This window comes from Hippocampus bargibanti, linkage group LG07, assembly GCF_051943395.1.
Source record: "Hippocampus bargibanti isolate YZ-2025 linkage group LG07, ASM5194339v1, whole genome shotgun sequence".
NCBI classification, from domain to species: Eukaryota; Metazoa; Chordata; class Actinopteri; order Syngnathiformes; family Syngnathidae; genus Hippocampus; species Hippocampus bargibanti.
Genome location: NC_142740.1, coordinates 7113772 through 7131824, shown reverse-complemented (window position 1 = coordinate 7131824; position 18053 = coordinate 7113772). Strand labels below are relative to the sequence as shown.

The 18053-nt window shown below is 36.0% G+C and overlaps 1 protein-coding gene across 3 annotated transcripts in view; it reads left to right on the top strand.

Annotated features, from left to right (window-relative positions):
- The first annotated feature begins 628 nt into the window (after positions 1-628).
- mylk4b (myosin light chain kinase family, member 4b) overlaps positions 629-18053 on the top strand; it is a 37985-nt gene continuing 20560 nt past the window's right edge. The window contains exon 1 of one of the 3 annotated variants that reach the window (XM_089001348.1): positions 629-855. In XM_089001348.1, coding sequence (XP_088857474.1) covers positions 658-855 — 198 coding nt within the window. In that variant the 5' untranslated portion in view covers positions 629-657. Of the gene's footprint in view, positions 856-2143; positions 2374-17269; positions 17979-18053 lie in introns of those variants that run through there. The other 2 variants (XM_089001349.1, XM_089001347.1) reach the window with 2 other exon arrangements.

Genomic DNA, 18053 nt, shown 5'->3' with positions numbered 1-18053 from the left:
TTGCTTGTAGCTTTTTCTTTATTGAATAAAACAAACGTTTGATTTGAAAATATTTTTTCTTTTTTTTTCTTCTTGAAGAAGTTGTCGGCCACCTGGGCCGAGACGTTTTGAAAGTTGTACGCCCGACGTCAAAGTTGTACGCCCCGGGCCTCCGGGCAGACGTTATTTCAAACACTGGTTAAATATCTTAGATACGAAAATGCACAACAGAGGAAAGAAATGAAAGAAAACAGAAAGGCAATGTGGAATTATTTAAGAAAAAATCATGGACAAAATATAATTCACATTAGTCTGTGATTCTGATTATTTTAGGCCATCAAAAGAAGAAGGCCTTGCACTTCTACATACTTGGCAATAAAGATGATTCTGATTCTGATTCTGATTCTGATGCTCCACCAGTGCAATCGAATAATGACCACGGCTTCATGTTCTCTTTTCTAACCCATCTAACTCAAAACTAAACACAACTTTTTGGATCTATTACTCAAATGTCAAACACCCACAAAAACAACATGGAAAGCTTCCATTTTGAAAAAATTCGGTGCCGAAATATTCCGACTGCGTCACTTCGGAATTCAATTACGGCGAATGTTTTGAAATGCCGTTTGTCCCTCTTCTTGCAGACCCGACAAGAAGCTAACTTGTCATGAGCCGGCAATGAAGAATGGCAAAATACTGGCGTCGGCCGTTCCGCCGCCCATACCTATGTCCCCTATTGTTGAGAAGATGGAAGGGCTGAAGGCCATCCGCAACCGCAGCAACAGCCTTCGTTTTGGCCGGCTGGCTTTCTACAAACATCTGGAGAAGGTGGGGACCATGCGATGCTTCTGGGAACTCAAACACATGGAATTAGAGGTAGGTAACGTGGTAGATTTTGTCATCAAACACTGTAGGGTGTCTAAAATATGGCCCGGGGGCCACTTGTGGACCGCTATCCATATTTCATCGGACCGCGACATGACCCAAAAAAAAAAAACAACACAATTCTAAATATGACAATTTATACGGGGCACAAGTTGGGTACAATGAGAAGTGAGGGTGTCCTGTTTCGCTATCTTTAACGATGAAAATCAACTATAAACGATTCAAAGATGGATGCCATTCATCTTCAAATGACTGTCATGAGTAAAAAAAAATAATGCTATATTAGTGACAAAAATAGTTTTAAAAATATTTATTTATTTATTTATTTATTTGTGTATGTATGGATGTTTGTATTTATTTATTTGTGTGTATATACAGCTATCTATTCATTCAGTTGTTTTGTATTTATACATTTATGCATTTATTTATTTATTTATTTATTTATTCGTTCCCTCACTATTTTTGTTTATTCATGTATTTACTTATGTATTTATGCATTTATTTATTCATTATTTGCGTGTCTATCTAGCTATTTATTTAGTTATTTGTTTATTTATGTATATATTTATGTATTTATTTATTCATTCCATCACTCTATGTGTCTATGTATTTATTTATTCATTATTTACGTGTTTATTTATTTATTTATTTATTTTTATTTTTTTTATTTATTCGTTCCCTCACTATTGATTGATTGGTTGATTGAGTGTTTGGTTGATCGATAAATTGATGTCTGAATGTGGCCATGTGATGCCTGGGAGCAGAAAGACTTTCGCCAATGACCAAAAAAGGCCGTTTGAGGGCGCTGTTTACCCGCAAAAGATTTAGGAGCGATGCCCACTAATACACACACAAACACGCGCACACAAATACACTCGCACACGTACACACACACACACACACACACACACACACACACACTTACTTATTCTGTGGTGTGTGTTTGAATGGCTCATATGTTCAATTTGCCCTTCATGTGGAAAGGAGGGTCAGAACCCGTACTTGATAAATATATTTCAGAGCACGCACGCATGTACGAAAGCGCGCACGTAATAAAGTGCTGCGTCCGAAGCGAAAGGATAGCAGGCATCTGATTTTCTCTGACACCCTGAACTCAACACCACCTGTCCCATTCCCGTCTCGCAGACAGGACCTTCTCCTTTTAGGCCGGCCGGTGGGAGGTAGCGAGGAAGTCCGGCGAGTGGGTAGATGGGGTGGGTGGGAACCTGAGCTAGCTGGGTGGGCTACCTCTTCTTCTTCACCCAGTCCCTTCAAACACTTTTGTTGCTCCCGGGAGGCTTAAGTTGAAATCTTATATCAGCAATTTCTTGTCAGTCGATGGAGTCGATGTGAACTGGGAAGGAATCCATCATGGAGGTCTTCCTAAGGGATAACGATTTATGGCTATTAGGAAGCATGTGCCTGGCGGCCACTTTGCTTATGTGGCGACGGCTGTGGAAATTATTTGCAGTCAAAAAGAATTGGAGGACGCCCGTAGCAGACATCCAGGTAAAAAAAAAAAAAAAACGTTTCCATGGTAACCTACCCGCCACACCTTTTTTTTGCATAAAACGTTCTGTGCCGTTTAATCGAACTGGCCAAAGACTTCCAAGAAGGTCTCAAGCGTGAGACCCATCGCAGGCCCTTAGAGGTGATAAAATGCATCACATGATCTTTTGCTGAGCTGCCATCTTGAGATACTATTGCATAACCCCCCCCCCTCCCCACTCGCTCATTATAACTAAAAGTTGAACAAAGTATACAATATCAATGTTCTCTGTGGTGTTTTGCTGATTTATTTGTTTTAGATATATTATTATTAGCTCATTCAGTGCAGTGACATTCATGAATTTACTCCCAAATGGAAAATATGATGTAGAGAGCCATTCCTTAATTGGTTCGGTTTTGTTTTTTCTTGTTTAGGTGTCAATGAAATGCTGATCAGACCGCTGGCAGTGTTTTTTCCCTTCCACAAGGGGGCAAAATTTCCCTTTGTTTCAATGTTAGCGCTTTGTTCCAATTTCAGCTATTGTTAAAGGACAACTGACACCATTTTTTTGTTTCCTAACTGACATCAGAAAAACGTTTTATAGCATCTAAAATACTCCAAACACGCATGCAGGCTGATATTTTTAGTCAAATGCAAAACACCAACAAAAATGACCTAAAGCAAGGGTGTCAAAGTCATTTTTTTCCGCGGGCCACATTGTAGTTATGGTTTCCTCTCGAGGGCCGTTATGAATTTGGGGAACCCATTAGAATGTTTAAATCCCTTCAAATATTACATATAGAGCACACAGCAAATGAACGAATAACTCGTTTTCAAATCTGAAGTCAAGAATAATGACTTTTATTGTGGTTGACATCCAAAAATATGAAATTTTGGCTCAGATTTTAGCAATCATCATGGAATTTAACAAGTTTGATTTGCTTTCGCGTGCCGAAAAAAATGATGTGGCGGGCCGGTTTTGGCCCGCGGGCCTTGACTTTGACACCTGTGACCTAAAGTGTCCCAAAACTACTTCAAAATGACCCCGGAAAGGGTGAGTTTCAGGAGGTCCTGCCCCCTTGTTCGTGATGTCACGCCAGGACGTCTTGCCTTGCTCGAGAATCAAAACAATGACTTCAGATTCGGAGAAGATGGTTTCTGGATGATTCAAATAGTTCTGAAGAGGAAAGCATAAATGTTTGCAATCGATTAAAGAAGTTCTTCCGGGTCATTTTGAGGCATCAGGACTGATGTGTAGCGTCCCAGAATATGCACAAGATGGCGCCCAAGCTCCATTGGAAATGGGCAGATTTGTCTGCTGGGATTTTGTGTCTGCGAATATCAATAGTTGTCATGGTGCAACACACAACGATTTACCATCGCATTATTTATATTTTCCTTCTAATTTCGCCATCAACACGGATCAACACGAAGTTTTGTACCCAAAATGCATTGTGTGTCGCTTTCTCGGTCAGGGGCGTTCCAGACGTGACGTCAGGTCAGGCATCGTCATCAACTCGAAAACAAGACTTCCTGAATATTCAGTGTGAGTCTTAAAACGTAAAATATAGCGAGATGCGGTGGAATCTTTGTAAAATACGCTCAGTAGAAGTCATTTTAATTGATTTTACAAATTATGGACACAACCTGTCCGGAGGTGTCGGTTGTCCTTTAAAGTGCTCTACAATATAAACCAATATGTATTGTAGTGTGTACATGTGCCCCCATTTCTAGCTCAAATAACTCCAAACTCATATAATTTAGGGATTAAGGTTTTTTTCTGATGAAAGAAGAGGGTATAATATTTCTCACACTCCATTGAATGTTCATGTTGTCGTAAACCCCAATATTCTGTGGGTCCTGGAATTTGAATGACAATGACAAAAACCCTGGCACCGGAGGCTCAGCCGGCTGCTGCCTCACCGCTCGTCTCCACTTAGTATTTGAACGGTAAATGTGAAAATTCAGCGATTTTGAAGAAAAAATCCAAAAATTGGTAAGTTAAAAGGAAAAGAACGTTAAAGTACAAATCACCTAATAAATATAACGTTAATTTATTTTGTCACCTGTCATTTCCATGGAGGCAGGTGAGGCTCACCTGCCTCCTTTGACTGCACGTCACTGGTTAGCACACCGGTATGACAGAGGGCGAGAGTTCGAGTCCAGTTTAGTGTCTCAAAACGGCTGGGATAGGCTGGAGCAACCTCCCCCGAACGCCCCCCCCCCCCCTCACCCGTGTGCAACCCTAATGAGGAACCTTGACCCATCAAGAAATTTAAGATACCAGGATAATTTTTACTTACATGTATTTCCTGTACAATTCGCCAGCACAGCCAGTTGACCGACATCCGGAAATACATTTGCTATCATTCAAACATAAACCGACACAAAATCCCAGTGGGGGTTTGCCGCCCATTTTATTTTATTCTGTTTTTTTTTTTTTGCGACTTGTCACTCTTATGATGTCGACTGTATAATTTTACATTCAATTAATATACAGTGAGACCTCAACTTACGAACTTAATTGGTTCCCAGACAGAGTGTGTAACGTAAAAAGTGTGTACCTCAAAAAAAATCCCATAGGAAACCATTAAAATGGGAATAATTCGTTCCCGGGTTTCCATAAAATATACTTTTCAACTAAATAAGCCTTAAAACTACACACAACATTTATTCACACAACGTTATTCTGTGTATAATAAATGTGCTATTGTATTGTAATGAAAGAAATACACTGCATTGTATCATAAAGTCACTTTATTTACATTTGTGATGGTCATTTATGGCTTGATGGAATGGCGTTGGAGGTCGAAGGTCAAAGGGAATTGCTGTTTGGAAAGAGGCGCATTACATGAGGACTGTAATTAAAGAAATAAACTGTGCTGTAAAATAAAGTTTTATTTACCTTTTTGATGGTCGTTGATGGCTTATGGAAGTAGAGTCACCTTCCATAAGGACTGTTGGTAACTTAACCTCTGGTGCTTTTCGGTCGTGTGCTTCTGCCGAAGATCACTCCGCCAGCCGTGGTGGGTGTGTATTATGAAAATAGTGCTTATTATAAGGTTTAATTTTCATAAATTTGACGTTTGTAAGACGAAAAGTTTGTAAGATAAGGTGTTTGTAAGTTGAGGTCTCACTGTACCTGTGCTGTACATAGACTGATACTGAAAAAAATTATTCTCACATTGTCCACTAGACGGAGCTATCAGATTGATGAATGATGAAGCCCTGCTTGTTTTATGTCAGTGAGTTTGATTGACAGCACCTTTGATTGATCTTCAATGAATCCATGAATTCATAACAGCACATTATTCGGAGATGAGTTTATTTGTTTATTTATTTATTCATTCATTCATTAGTTTATTTATTTCTGTATTTATTTCTGTATTTATTTATTTTGTTTCTTCACCTGTGTGTGTGTGTGTGTATGTGTATGTACTGTATGTATGTACCTATTTATTTATTTATTTATTTATTTATTTAGCTAATTAAATTATTTAGCCATGTATTAATTTATTATTTTTATTTATGTAGCCATTTATTTCTTTGTATTTATTTCTTTGTTTTTTTGTTATTTATTTCTTTATTTATTTTTATTTCTTTATATCTTTATGTTGTTTATTTAGCCATGTATTCATTCATTCATTCATTCATTCATTCATACTCCTTTCTTCTTTTTATTATTTTTTTATTCTTATTATTCTTATTCTTATTATTATTTATTTATTTATTCATTTTTTATTATTTATGTATTTTCTTTTTCTTTCTTTGCTGCTGTGAAATTTGAATTTCTCCACTGCGAGACTAATAAAGGCAAATCCAATTCATTCATTCATTCATTTAATCGTTTTTTTATTTCTTTATTTACGTTGTTTATTTCGCCATGTATTTGTTTAGTACATGCATTTATTTCTGTTGTTTTTTGAGCCATCTATCTATGTATTATTGTTATTTATTTAGGCATTTATTTATCTATTCATTAATGTACTATGTTCTTTTATTTATTTATTTATTTATTTAATATTATTTATGTATTTTCCTCTTCTTTCTTTGCTGCTGTGAAATTTAAATTTCTCCACTGCGAGACTAATAAAGGCAAATCCAATTCATTCATCCATTCATCCATTCATTCATTCATTCATTCATTCATTCATTCATTTAATCGTTCTTTATTACTTTATTTATGTTGTTTATTTAGCCATGTATTTGTTGAGTCTATGCATTTATTTATGTTGTTTTTTGAGCCAACTATCTATGTATTATTGTTATTTATTTAGGCATTTATTTATCTATTTATTAATGTACTGTGTTCTTTTATTTATTTATTTATTTATTTATGTATTTAAGGTACTTGGGCAGGAAAGATGGTGAAATAATGAAAATGTTCATCAAAATAACGGCATTGTTTGCCTGCCACAGTCTACGTTCTTTTGTTTTGTAAGCATGTGGTGCCATTGACGCAACTGCATCTAACGAAGTTAATGGGGCAAGCCGTGAATGCTATCTGAACACGCGAAATCTATTTATGATCGTTGCCCGTGCGCGTGTGTATGTGCGTTCTTTCGGCATTCTTTTGTATCATATGTCCAATTGGACGTCAGCGGTCATGTCAAATATTTCAAACCTTTTTTTACTCACATCTGGTGGTCGCAAAAGAGTACTCCATTCAACCCTGAACGCCAACTTTGTATGTGTATATCCCATCATAACGCTAATAATAATAATTTAATTTAATTTAAAACAGATTCTTTACTTACAGACAGTGTATTGTAGGTGTTTCAAATACATGACATGTTTCGGCGTCTACTTCCGCCTTCGTCAGAGTCAGAGCTAATAATAATATGTTTCATTTCTAAGCGCCTTTCAAAACTCTCAAGGTCACTTTACAGTCACAGGATAAGTTTTTTCTGTGGGTGAGCAGCGGCAGCCACACTCGCCACTGTTCACTCAACCCGAAAGTAACTCAAATTCATGTACATAGAAAGCTAGCTAGCTAGCTAATACATAGCTAATACAGTATAAAGCTAACTAGACAGCTAATACTGTAGATAGCGAGCTAGACAACCAGCTAGCTGGCTAGATAGCTAATAGATAGCTAATAGATAGCTAACAGAGAGCAAATTGATAGCTGGCTCGATACCCAGCTAGTTAATTTGTACATGTATATCCCATCATAACGCGAATAATAATAATAGTAATAATCAGAATCAGAATCAGAATCAGCTTTATTGCCAAGTATGTAGAACACACAAGGAATTTGTTTCCGGTAGAACACGCTGCACTAGTATCGTTGTCAAAAAAAACTGCTAAGTGGCACTATACAGTTCCATTTTGGCTACTGTTGAAAGAGTTCAAAGAGTTAATGGCTTGGGGGAAGAAGCTGTTTAAATGTCTGCTGGATTTGGTGCGCATGGATCGGTAGCGCCTGCCTGAGGGGAGTAGCTGGAAAAGGTAATAACAATAATAATAATATGTTTCATTTATAAGCGCCTTTCAAAACTCTCAAGGTCACTTTACAGTCACAGGACAAGCTATTCTGTGGGTGAGCAGCGGCAGCCACGCGCCAGCGTTCACTCAACCCGGAAGTAACTCAAATAGATAGAAAGCTTGCTAGCTAGCTGATAGCTAATAGTAATAATAACCATAAAAAATAATCATAATACATTATATTTAATGGAGGGAGATATCAAAGACTCTCTCTCACACACACACACACACACACACACACACACACACACACACACACACACACACACACACATATATATATATATATATATATATATATATATACAGTAAAGTCTCGTTATATCGATATTCTCGGGAGTCGGAAAAAATATCGATATAACCGGACTATCGATATATCCGATCCTGTGGGCATTTAATTTTCTCCTTGAGTTCATAGAAATAGTATCGTAATAAGCAGTACTATCGTTATAACCGATATCGATATAACGAGACTTTACTGTATATATATATTTTTTTTTTTTCACTGCAATTCCATAATTTATTTTGGAATTGAAAAATATGATGTAAAGCGCCATTCCCGAATTTGTTCGGGTTTATTTTTTTCATGCTTGCATGCCGATTAAGCGCTGGCCATGGCATCTGGCAATGTTTTTTTCTTTCCCACAAGGGGGCAGAATTTGCCTTTTTTCCATGTTAGCGCTTTTGTTACAGCTTCAGCTTTTGTTAAACTGCTGTATAAATCAGTACGTATGTATTGTATTTTGTACATCTTCCCCCACTTCAATCTCAGATAACTTCATATGACTTAGGAATTAACTCTTTCTTTCTGATGAAAGAAGAGCGTCTCCGTTTTATAACTGTCACGTTTTGCGAGGTGGTGATGGCGGGTGCGGATCCCAAAAAGCAGGCAGGAGAGAGCAGGAGGTTGTTTGACAAATTGTATTAAAATAAAGGTCAGCAGGAACAAAATGTAAAACATCACAATGATCTGAACAGAAAAAAAGTATCAAAAGAAAACCAAGTGTAAAAGTCCGCCAAGGTTAAACAAACACATGCACAGCATACAATGCATGCAATTGCAGACAAGGCATGCGACAAACAATGAACCGACACCAGATGGTCGTGCCGGGAGTCCTTTTAAGTGTCAGTGATTAAAACGACCAGCACCTGCGAGGCTGCAGGCAGGGCTGACGGCGCTACCCGTTGTTCGCCAATCCGAACGTGGCAGTCCGCCACTGATCGGGACGACCAGCACCTGTGCAGGTGCAGGCGGGGCCGACAGCGCCACCCGTTGGTCGCCAACCAGATCATGACAATAACACTGCATTGAATGTTTATGTCGTCCTAAAACTCAATATTCTGTGGGTCTTTCAATTTGAGTGACAATGACAAAAACCCTGGCACTGGAGTGGACACATTTTTGCACATCAACAAGGAGTTAATAATATCCAACAATGGAAGCTCAACTGAGCTGGGTGTGCGTGTGAAGGTTTTTCGACAGGAGGATTTTATTTAATGGTCATCATCGTCCTTTAATCATGCCCAGTTGTCATCCAGTTACACAACACCGCTAGCTAGCAACAAACTCTAACTTGCTGAAGTTAGTCTGAGCGAGTCTATTTTAAAATCCCGACGCATACTTGAGTCCCTTATGCAATTTATTCACAGGCATCCATTAATTACACCTGCACACGCATTCACACCCGCACTTTCACGACACGTACTCTCTTTCCTGATGTGGCGCCTCGGATTTATTAAAGGCCATTTTCAATGTCCGCGGGGGTAAAAATGGCGCGCTTATCACTGGCCGCTGAAGCGCGGCGATAGCGACTGTCCACGGTCGTTGGTGACACTTGGCTTCCGACTGATAAAATTAAAACAGGAACGTCCAAAGAGATAAACAAGTGTGACTTTTCTTTCCATGATCACGTACCTGGCACATGTCCATGACAAGAATTCCACAAATAAACAATAAACTCCCCCGGCCTGTTTTGCCATAAAGCCGTTCGATGCCGCCGCTAGTTTTTACATCAATAGTGATGCGTTTTCAAAATGGCGTGGCAGCTCACATGCACGTCTGTAACTTGAATTGAATTGAAGGAGTTGAGATTCAGGATCACATTGTGACAGTAGCGAGCCTTGCATTTGACACCAAGGCCTTTGATAGGGTGACGTCTCAATCAATCTAATCCTTAAGAAAGACGTTTTATAACATCTTAAATACCCAAAACACGGCTGATATTTTTAGTGAAATGCAAAACACCAATAAAAATGAGTTAGTCTCCCAAAACTACTTCAAAATGACCTCGGAGATGCCGAGTTTCAGAAGGTCCCGCCCCCTTGTTGGTGATGTCACGCCAGGACGTCGTGCCTTGCTCTAGAATCAAAACAATGACTTCAGATTCGGAGAAGATGCTTTCTTGTTACTCATCCAGTTATGAATATTATTTCAATAGTTCTGAAGAGGAAAACATAAATGTTTGCAATCGATTAAAGAAGTCCTCCCGTATCAATTCGAGCCATCAGAACTCCAATGTAGCGTCCCAGAAAATGCACAAGATGGCGCCCAAGCTCTGTTGGAAATGGGCTGATTTGTCTGCTGGGAATGTGTGTCAACTTGTATCAAATACAGTGAGACCTTGGCTTACGAACTTAATTGGTTCCCAGACAGTGTGTGTAAGGTGAAAAGTGTGTATCCCAAAAATTAATTTCCCATAGGAAACCATTAAAATGAGAATAATCAGTTCCCAGGTCCCCATAAAACATAATTTTCCACTTTCTAATTTTCTAAGCCTTAAAACTACACAAAATATACCTTATTTTATGTATAATAAATGTGCTATAGTATTATGATTAAAGAAATAAACTGTACTGTACAATAAAGTCATTTTATTTACCTTTGTGATCGTCGTTAATGGCTTAATGGAATGGCAGCAATAAACACTTGATGAGGAACGTAGCCTTCTTCTTTCACCATCTTGAGGAATGATCCCTTGTAGGTGCTTTCTCTGTGATAATTGTATCTAGTTCTTCATCAATTGTGATCTGTTTATCTGGGTTGATAGCTTTTTGCATCAAGTGTACATATGACTTGTGCGGGTTATTTGTGGAGCCTGATTGATAGGGTATTTTAACCTTCCAGTCTACACTCTGCTTTTGAACTATCAAAGTTGTAATGGGTCCAAATGTCACTGTTTTCTATCCATTTGCTCACTATTTCACTTTTGTTTGTTTTCTGTCATCTCTTTCGTGTGTGTGTTTTCTCACTCTCTTTCTGTCTGCCTCTCTCTTCAATGTTTACCCCCCATCCCCTACTTCTGCGTTCTTGACTAATCACGTGGCTTTAACCGAAGACTGGGGGCGGGGAATAGACGATAAAAACAGTGGCCACCATTTTCTTGTTAGGAGAACGGGCTCGTTCGCGAACGACACATCACTCATTGTGGCAGCTCCGTGTGTATCCCAAAAAATAGTTTGTATGCCAAGGTAAAATTTTCATAAATGTAACGTAAACCGAAAAGTTCGTAAGCCAAAGGGTTCGTAAACCGAGGTTTCACTGTAGCAGTCTTTGTGCACCACACAACGATTCACCATCGCGTTATTTATGTTTTCCTTCTAATTTCGCCATCAACACGGATCAACACGACGTTTTCAGACCAAACAAAGTACCGCAAAATGCATTGTGTGTCGCTTTTATCGGTCAGGGGCGTTCCAAACGTGACGTCACGTACGGACTCGTCATCAACTCGAAAACAAGACTTCCTGAATATTCTGCGAGAGTCTTAAAACGTAAAATATAGCTATATGCGGTGGAATCTTTGTAAAATACGCTCAGGAGAAGTCATTTGAAGCCATTTTACAAATTATGCACACAAGTTGTCCGGAGGCGTCGGTTGTCCTTTAACTCATTGACTGGCAGACGATGTGCTAAAAGGTGTCCACTCCGGTGCCAGAGTTTTCGTCATTGTCACTCAATTTGCAGGACGCACAGAATGTTAACTTTTAGGACTACATAAACATTCAATACAGCGTAAGAAACCTTAGACCAGGGGTCTCAAACTCAATTTACCCGAGGGCCGCTGGAGGCAGAGTCTGGGTGAAGCTGGGCCGCATCATGATTTTCACAAGAAAAGCACAGATAAAACATTCCAATGTTCTCAAAATCTTTATTTTTAATACACAAAAAAATGAATTACATGAATAAATGGAAAAATTAATAAAAAATAAATTAACCAGTAATAAATGAATAAAGTAATTATAATGATCATAAGGCAGATACAGACGATTGGAAAAAAAAAACACAGGAAACCAATTATTTTAATAAAGTTTCAAATGTCTGTATTCACAGTTCTTTAACCTTTAACTTTCTGAACATAAATAAAATATTGAACATGAACGTTCACAAACATGGCTTCTCTTGCCTACTTCTTGCTGCTAGAGACCTGGCAGCGCCTCTTTTCACAAAGCCGAGCCACATTTGGCTTGACTGAGTAGGGCTTGAAGATGCTCATCAGTAAGTCTGAACCTGTACTTGGACTTATTGAAGTTCAAGGTGGATAAGAGCTTCTCACAAAAGTATGTGCTCCCAAAAAGACACATGGTCCGCTTGAACATTCGGGAAAGTTCAGGGAAGCTCTCTCAAACATTGCCCAAGCTTGTCTGCTTCTATTCACATCCCTGAACATGGCTTTGAGTGCAGAGTGGCACTGTAGGTCACAGAGCTCCATTTGGAACACAGGAGGGGCATCTTGCACATCAAAAGAGAATGGCTCCGCAAAAATTTGAAATGTGGCTTTGTGCGTCTTGAAGTCTGCAAATCTATGATTCAATTCCCTCTGTAGATCCAAAATGGTGGTTTGTTCAGCGGTTTCATTCATATCAATCAAGCGGGTCGCACTAACATTAATCTTTCCGCGAGTTTGAGACCCCTGCCTTAGATTCTCTTTTTTAATCAGGAAAAAAAAAGAGTTCATTCTTAAAGGACAACCAACACCTCCGGACAAGTTGCGACCATAATTTGTAAAATCACTTCAAATGAGCATTTTACAAAGATGCCACCACATATAGCTATATTTTACCTTTTAAGACACGCGCTGAATATTCAGGAAGTCTTGTTTTCGAGTTGGTGACGATTCCAGTCATGTCTGGAACACCCCTGACCGAGAAAGTGACACACAATGCATTTTGGGTACTTTTTTTCGTCTGAAAACACTGTGTTGATCGCGAAATTAGAAGGAAAACTACATAAATAACGCGATGGTGAATCGTTGTGTGTCGCAGCCAATTGCGGTAACACGCATAAAAAGGTGTAAGTTGACACAAATTCCCATCGGACAAATCAGCCCATTTCCAACGGAGCTTGGGCACCATCTTGTGCATTTTCCTGGCGCTACATTGGAGCCCAGACGGCTGGAATTGATACGGAAGGACTTCTTTAATCGATTGCAAACATTTATGCTTTCCTCTTCAGAACTATTTTAATCATATTCATAACTGGATGAGTAACAAGAAAGCATCTTCTCCAAATCTGAACTCTCTGAAGCCATTGTTTTGAATCTGGAGCAAGGCAGTGTGTGATCGATAGTGACGTCATGAACAAGGGGGCGGGACTTTCTGAATCTGCCCAGTTCCGAGCTCATTTTGTGGCAGTTTTGGGACACCTTAAGTCATTTATATTGGTGTTTTGCATTTGACTAAAAATATTAGCCTGTATGTTTTGTGTACTTTAGATGCTATAAAACGTTTTTCTGATGTCAGTTAGGAAACAAAAAAAATGGTGTCGGTTGTCCTTTAAGTTATATGGGTATGGAGTTATGTGAGCTTGAAATGAGGGTGGATATACAAAATACAATGCAATATGTCCATATTGGTTTATATAGCGCTTTAACAACAGCTAAAGCTGGAACAAAGCGCTAACATGGAAAAGAAAAAAAACATTGCCAGAGGTCAGACCAGCGCATTATCGGCACCAAGCAAGAACAAACAAAACCCAAACTAATTTGGGAATGGCACTTTTATATTGATTGTCAATTTTTCCTAATTTTCTAAAATGGTGATTAAAAAAATCTAAGATGGCGATTTTCAAAATGTTTTCAATTTTTCTAAAATGGTGATTTTCAATATTAAAAAAATCTAAAATAGCGATTTTAAAAAGTTTTAAATTTTTCTAAAATGGTTATTTAAAAAAATATAAAATGGCGATTTTCAAAAGGTTTTCATTTTTTCTAAAAAGGTGGTTTTCTAAATAAAAAAATATAAAATGGCGATTTTCAAAATGTTTTCAATTTTTCTAAAATAGTGATTTTCTAAAAAAAATCTAAAATGGCGATTTTGAAAATGTTTTCAATTTTTCTAAAATTGTTATTTTCAAAATGTTTTTCAATTTTTCTAAAATTGTGATTTTATAAAAAAAATCTAAAATGGCGATTTTAAAAATGTTTTCAATTTTTCTAAAATGGTGATTTTCAAAATTAAAAAACTAAAATGGCCATTTAAAAAAGGTTTCAATTTTTCTAAAATGGTTATTTAAAAAAAATCTAAAATGGCGATTTTTAAAATGTTTTAAATGTTTCTAAAATTGTGATTTTCAAAATAAAAAAAAATTCTAAAATGGCGATTTTCAAAATGTTTTCAATTTTTCAAAAATGGTGATTTTAAAAACAAAATCTAAAATGGGGATTTTTAAAATGTTTTCAATTTTTATAAAATTGAAATTTTTATTTTTCAAAAATAAAAAATGTAAAACGGTGATTTTTAATTGATTTTTTAATTGATTGTTTTAAATTTTTCTTAAATTGTGTTTTTCTAAATAAAAAAAAATCTAAACTGGCGATCTTCAAAATGTTTTCAATTTTTCTAAAATGATTATTTAGAAAAATAATAAATTGTAAAATGGCGATTTTAAAAAGTTTTCAATTTTTCCTTACATGGTTATTTAAAAATAATTAAAAACTGTAAAATGCAGATTGTAATTTTTTTTCAATTTTTCTAAAATGGTGATTTTCAAAATTTAAAAAATGGCAATTTTAAAAAAGTTAGCAATTTTTCTAAAATAGTTTTTGAAACAAAAAATTAAAAATTCAAAATGGCGATTTTCAAAATGTTTTCAATTTTTCTAAAATGGTGATTCTTTTAAATAAAAAAAATCCAAATTGGTGATTTTCAAAATGCTTTCAATTTTTCTAAAGTGGTGATTTTCAAAATAAAAAAATATATATAAAATGGAGATTTTTAAAATGTTTTCAATTTTTTCAAAATTGAAAAAAAATTCTAAAGTAGCGATTTTCAAAATCTTTTCAATTTTTCTAAAATGGTGATTTTCAAAATTAAAAAAAAATCTAAACTGGCTATTTTGAAAATGTTTTAATTTTTTCTAAAATGGTGATTTTCAAAATTAAAAAAAAAATCTAAAATGGCGATTTTCCAAATGTTTTCAATTTTTCTAAAATTGTGATTTTCAAAATGTTTTTAAATTTTTCTAAAATGGTGATTTTCTAAAAAAAAATCTAAAATGGCGATTTTAAAAATGTTTTCAATTTTTCTAAAATGGTGATTTTCAAAATTAAAAAAACTAAAATGGCCATTTAAAAAAAGTGTTAAATTTTTTTCAAATGGTTATTTAAAAAAAAAATCTAAAATGGCGATTTTTAAAATGTTTTAAATGTTTCTAAAATTGTGATTTTCAAAATAAAAAAAAAATTCTAAAATGGCGATTTTCAAAGTGTTTTTAATTTTTCAAAAATGGTGATTTTAAAAATAAAACAAAATTTAAAATGGTTTTTTTTTAAATGTTTTCAATTTTTCTAAAAGTGTGATTTTCAAAATTAAAAAAAATCTAAAATAGCGATTTTCAAAATCTTTTCAATTTTTCTAAAATTGTGATTTTTAAAATTAAAAAAAAATCTAAAATTGCGATTTTCAAAATGTTTTCAATTTTTCTAAAATGGTTCTTTAAAAAATAATAATTGTAAAACGGTGATTTTTAATTGATTTTCAAAATGTTTTCAATTTTTCTAAAATGGTTCTTTAAAAAAATAATAATTGTAAAACAGTGATTTTTTTTAATTGATTTTCAAAATGTTTTAAATTTTTCTAAAATTGTGTTTTTCTAAATAAAAAAAAAATCTAAACTTGCGATTTTCAACATGTTTTCATTTTTTTCTAAAATGGTGATTATCAAAATTAAAAAAATATGTAAAATGGCGATTTTTAAAATGTAAATTTTTCTAAAATAGTTATTTTAAAAAAATAAACAATTGTAAAATGGCGATTTAAAAAAAAGTTTTCAATTCTTCTAAAATGGTGATTTTCAAAATTTTAAAAAAATGGCAATTTAAAAAAGTTAGCAATTTTTCTAAAATAGTTTTTGAAACAAACAATTCTAAATTCAAAATGACGACTTTCAAAATGTTTTCAATTTTTCTAAAATTGTGATTCTTTTAAATAAAAAAATCCAAATTGGCGATTTTCAAAATGCTTTCAATTTTTCTAAAGTGGTGATTTTCAAAATAAAAAAATATATATAAAATGGAGATTTTTAAAATGTTTTCAATTTTTCTAAAATGGTGATTTTCAAAATTGAAAAAAAATTATAAAATAGCGATTTTCAAAATCTTTTCAATTTTTCTAAAATGGTGATTTTCAAAATTAAAAAAAAATCTAAACTGGCGATTTTCAAAATGTATTAAATTTTTCTAAAATGGTGGTTTTCAAAATAAAAAAAAAAATCTAAAATGGCAATTTTCCAAATGTTTTCAATTCTTCTAAAATGGTTCTTTAAAAAAATTGGAAATTGTAAAATGGCGATTTTTAAAAAGTTTTCAATTTTTCAAAATGGTTCATTAAAAAAAAGATGTAATTGTAAAAAAAAAAAAGTTTTCCATTTTTCTAAAATGGTTATTAAAAAAAATAAAAACATATCAAATGGCGATTTTCAAAATGTTTTTAATTTTTCTAAATAAAAAAATTGTAAAATGGCGATTTTCAAAATGTTTTTTATTTTTTCTAAAATGGCGATTTTCTATTTTTCTAAAATGATGATTTTCAAAATTAAAAAACAAATCTAAAATGTCAATTTTTTTTCTTTCTTAAATGGTGATTTTAAAACTTTTTCAAAAATGTTCTTATAAAATGGTGATCTTTGAATGTGTCCTGGATCAACAGTTCCATTTAGTAAATCTCGGCGCGCTCAACTTGTGTTCACACACAAACACGGGGGGTGCGTGTGGGGGTTCCATTTGTTTGTTGGACTGGCGGTACAGTCAGTTCCCAAATTCCCCAGATTCTAACACCTAAGCGAAGGGCTTTTAAGCATCTCAAATGCCACAGAGCACCCCCCCAGCCCTCTCTGTTAGCCCCCCCCCATCGATTCAGCCACTCGAGCTAACGCTAGCCGCCCACTCCCTGACATCCGCCGGGCAGGGAGGGCTGAACTTTCATTTGGAGGCGAGCCATCGGCGCTGGTTAAAAGTCAACGCTGAACTGTCCTTTTTTCCTGAGCCGCTTCATTTTTCTTTCTCGCTAAGAACTATCCACTCATTTTTATTGACTAGTATTCTTTTATTTTTTGCCTGAATGACTGCCAGGAGCTTTTCAATGATTGCTTCTGTTTTCTTTCTGAGAAGAAATCAAACACAAATCAGTCATGAGCTCCAGCTTGGTCAACTCGATAGCCAAAATGTATGACCCCATGCCGCTTCACGGTCAGAAATCCGCCGGCAGAAAACTCTCGCTCAACGGATTGGACAAATGCCCGGCCACTTGCACTTCCTCCTGCCACAACGCTTCGCTACGCTACCTGGAGAGCCGCATGGACGCGTTGACCTCTCAGATGGAGAGTTTGCTCAGCATGCAGCAGGCCGTCCTCACCCGCTTGGACGGTTTGTCCCGGGATGTCAGAGCGATGGGCGAAGAGGCTCGGGGTGATGCTGACGCTGGAACGGGCGACGGTTCCCGCGTCGCGCTCGTTTGCGAGCGGCTATTGGGGGCGGCGGGGAGGGTCGGCGAGCAAATGGACAGTCAAAGTCGCAGGCTGGACGCGCTGGAAAAAATGGCCGAGGGCACCCAGCAGGTGATGGGATTCATCGGAGACGTGGTTAAGAGCTCCCGGTTGATGAAGATTTTCTTTAAGAAGCCCCCGAGTCAATTCAAAGCTAAGGTGAGCCTCAAAAAATGACTCAAAACCGACTCAAAATGTGTGCAGCATTACAGCCAATTGCTGCTTCACCATCTT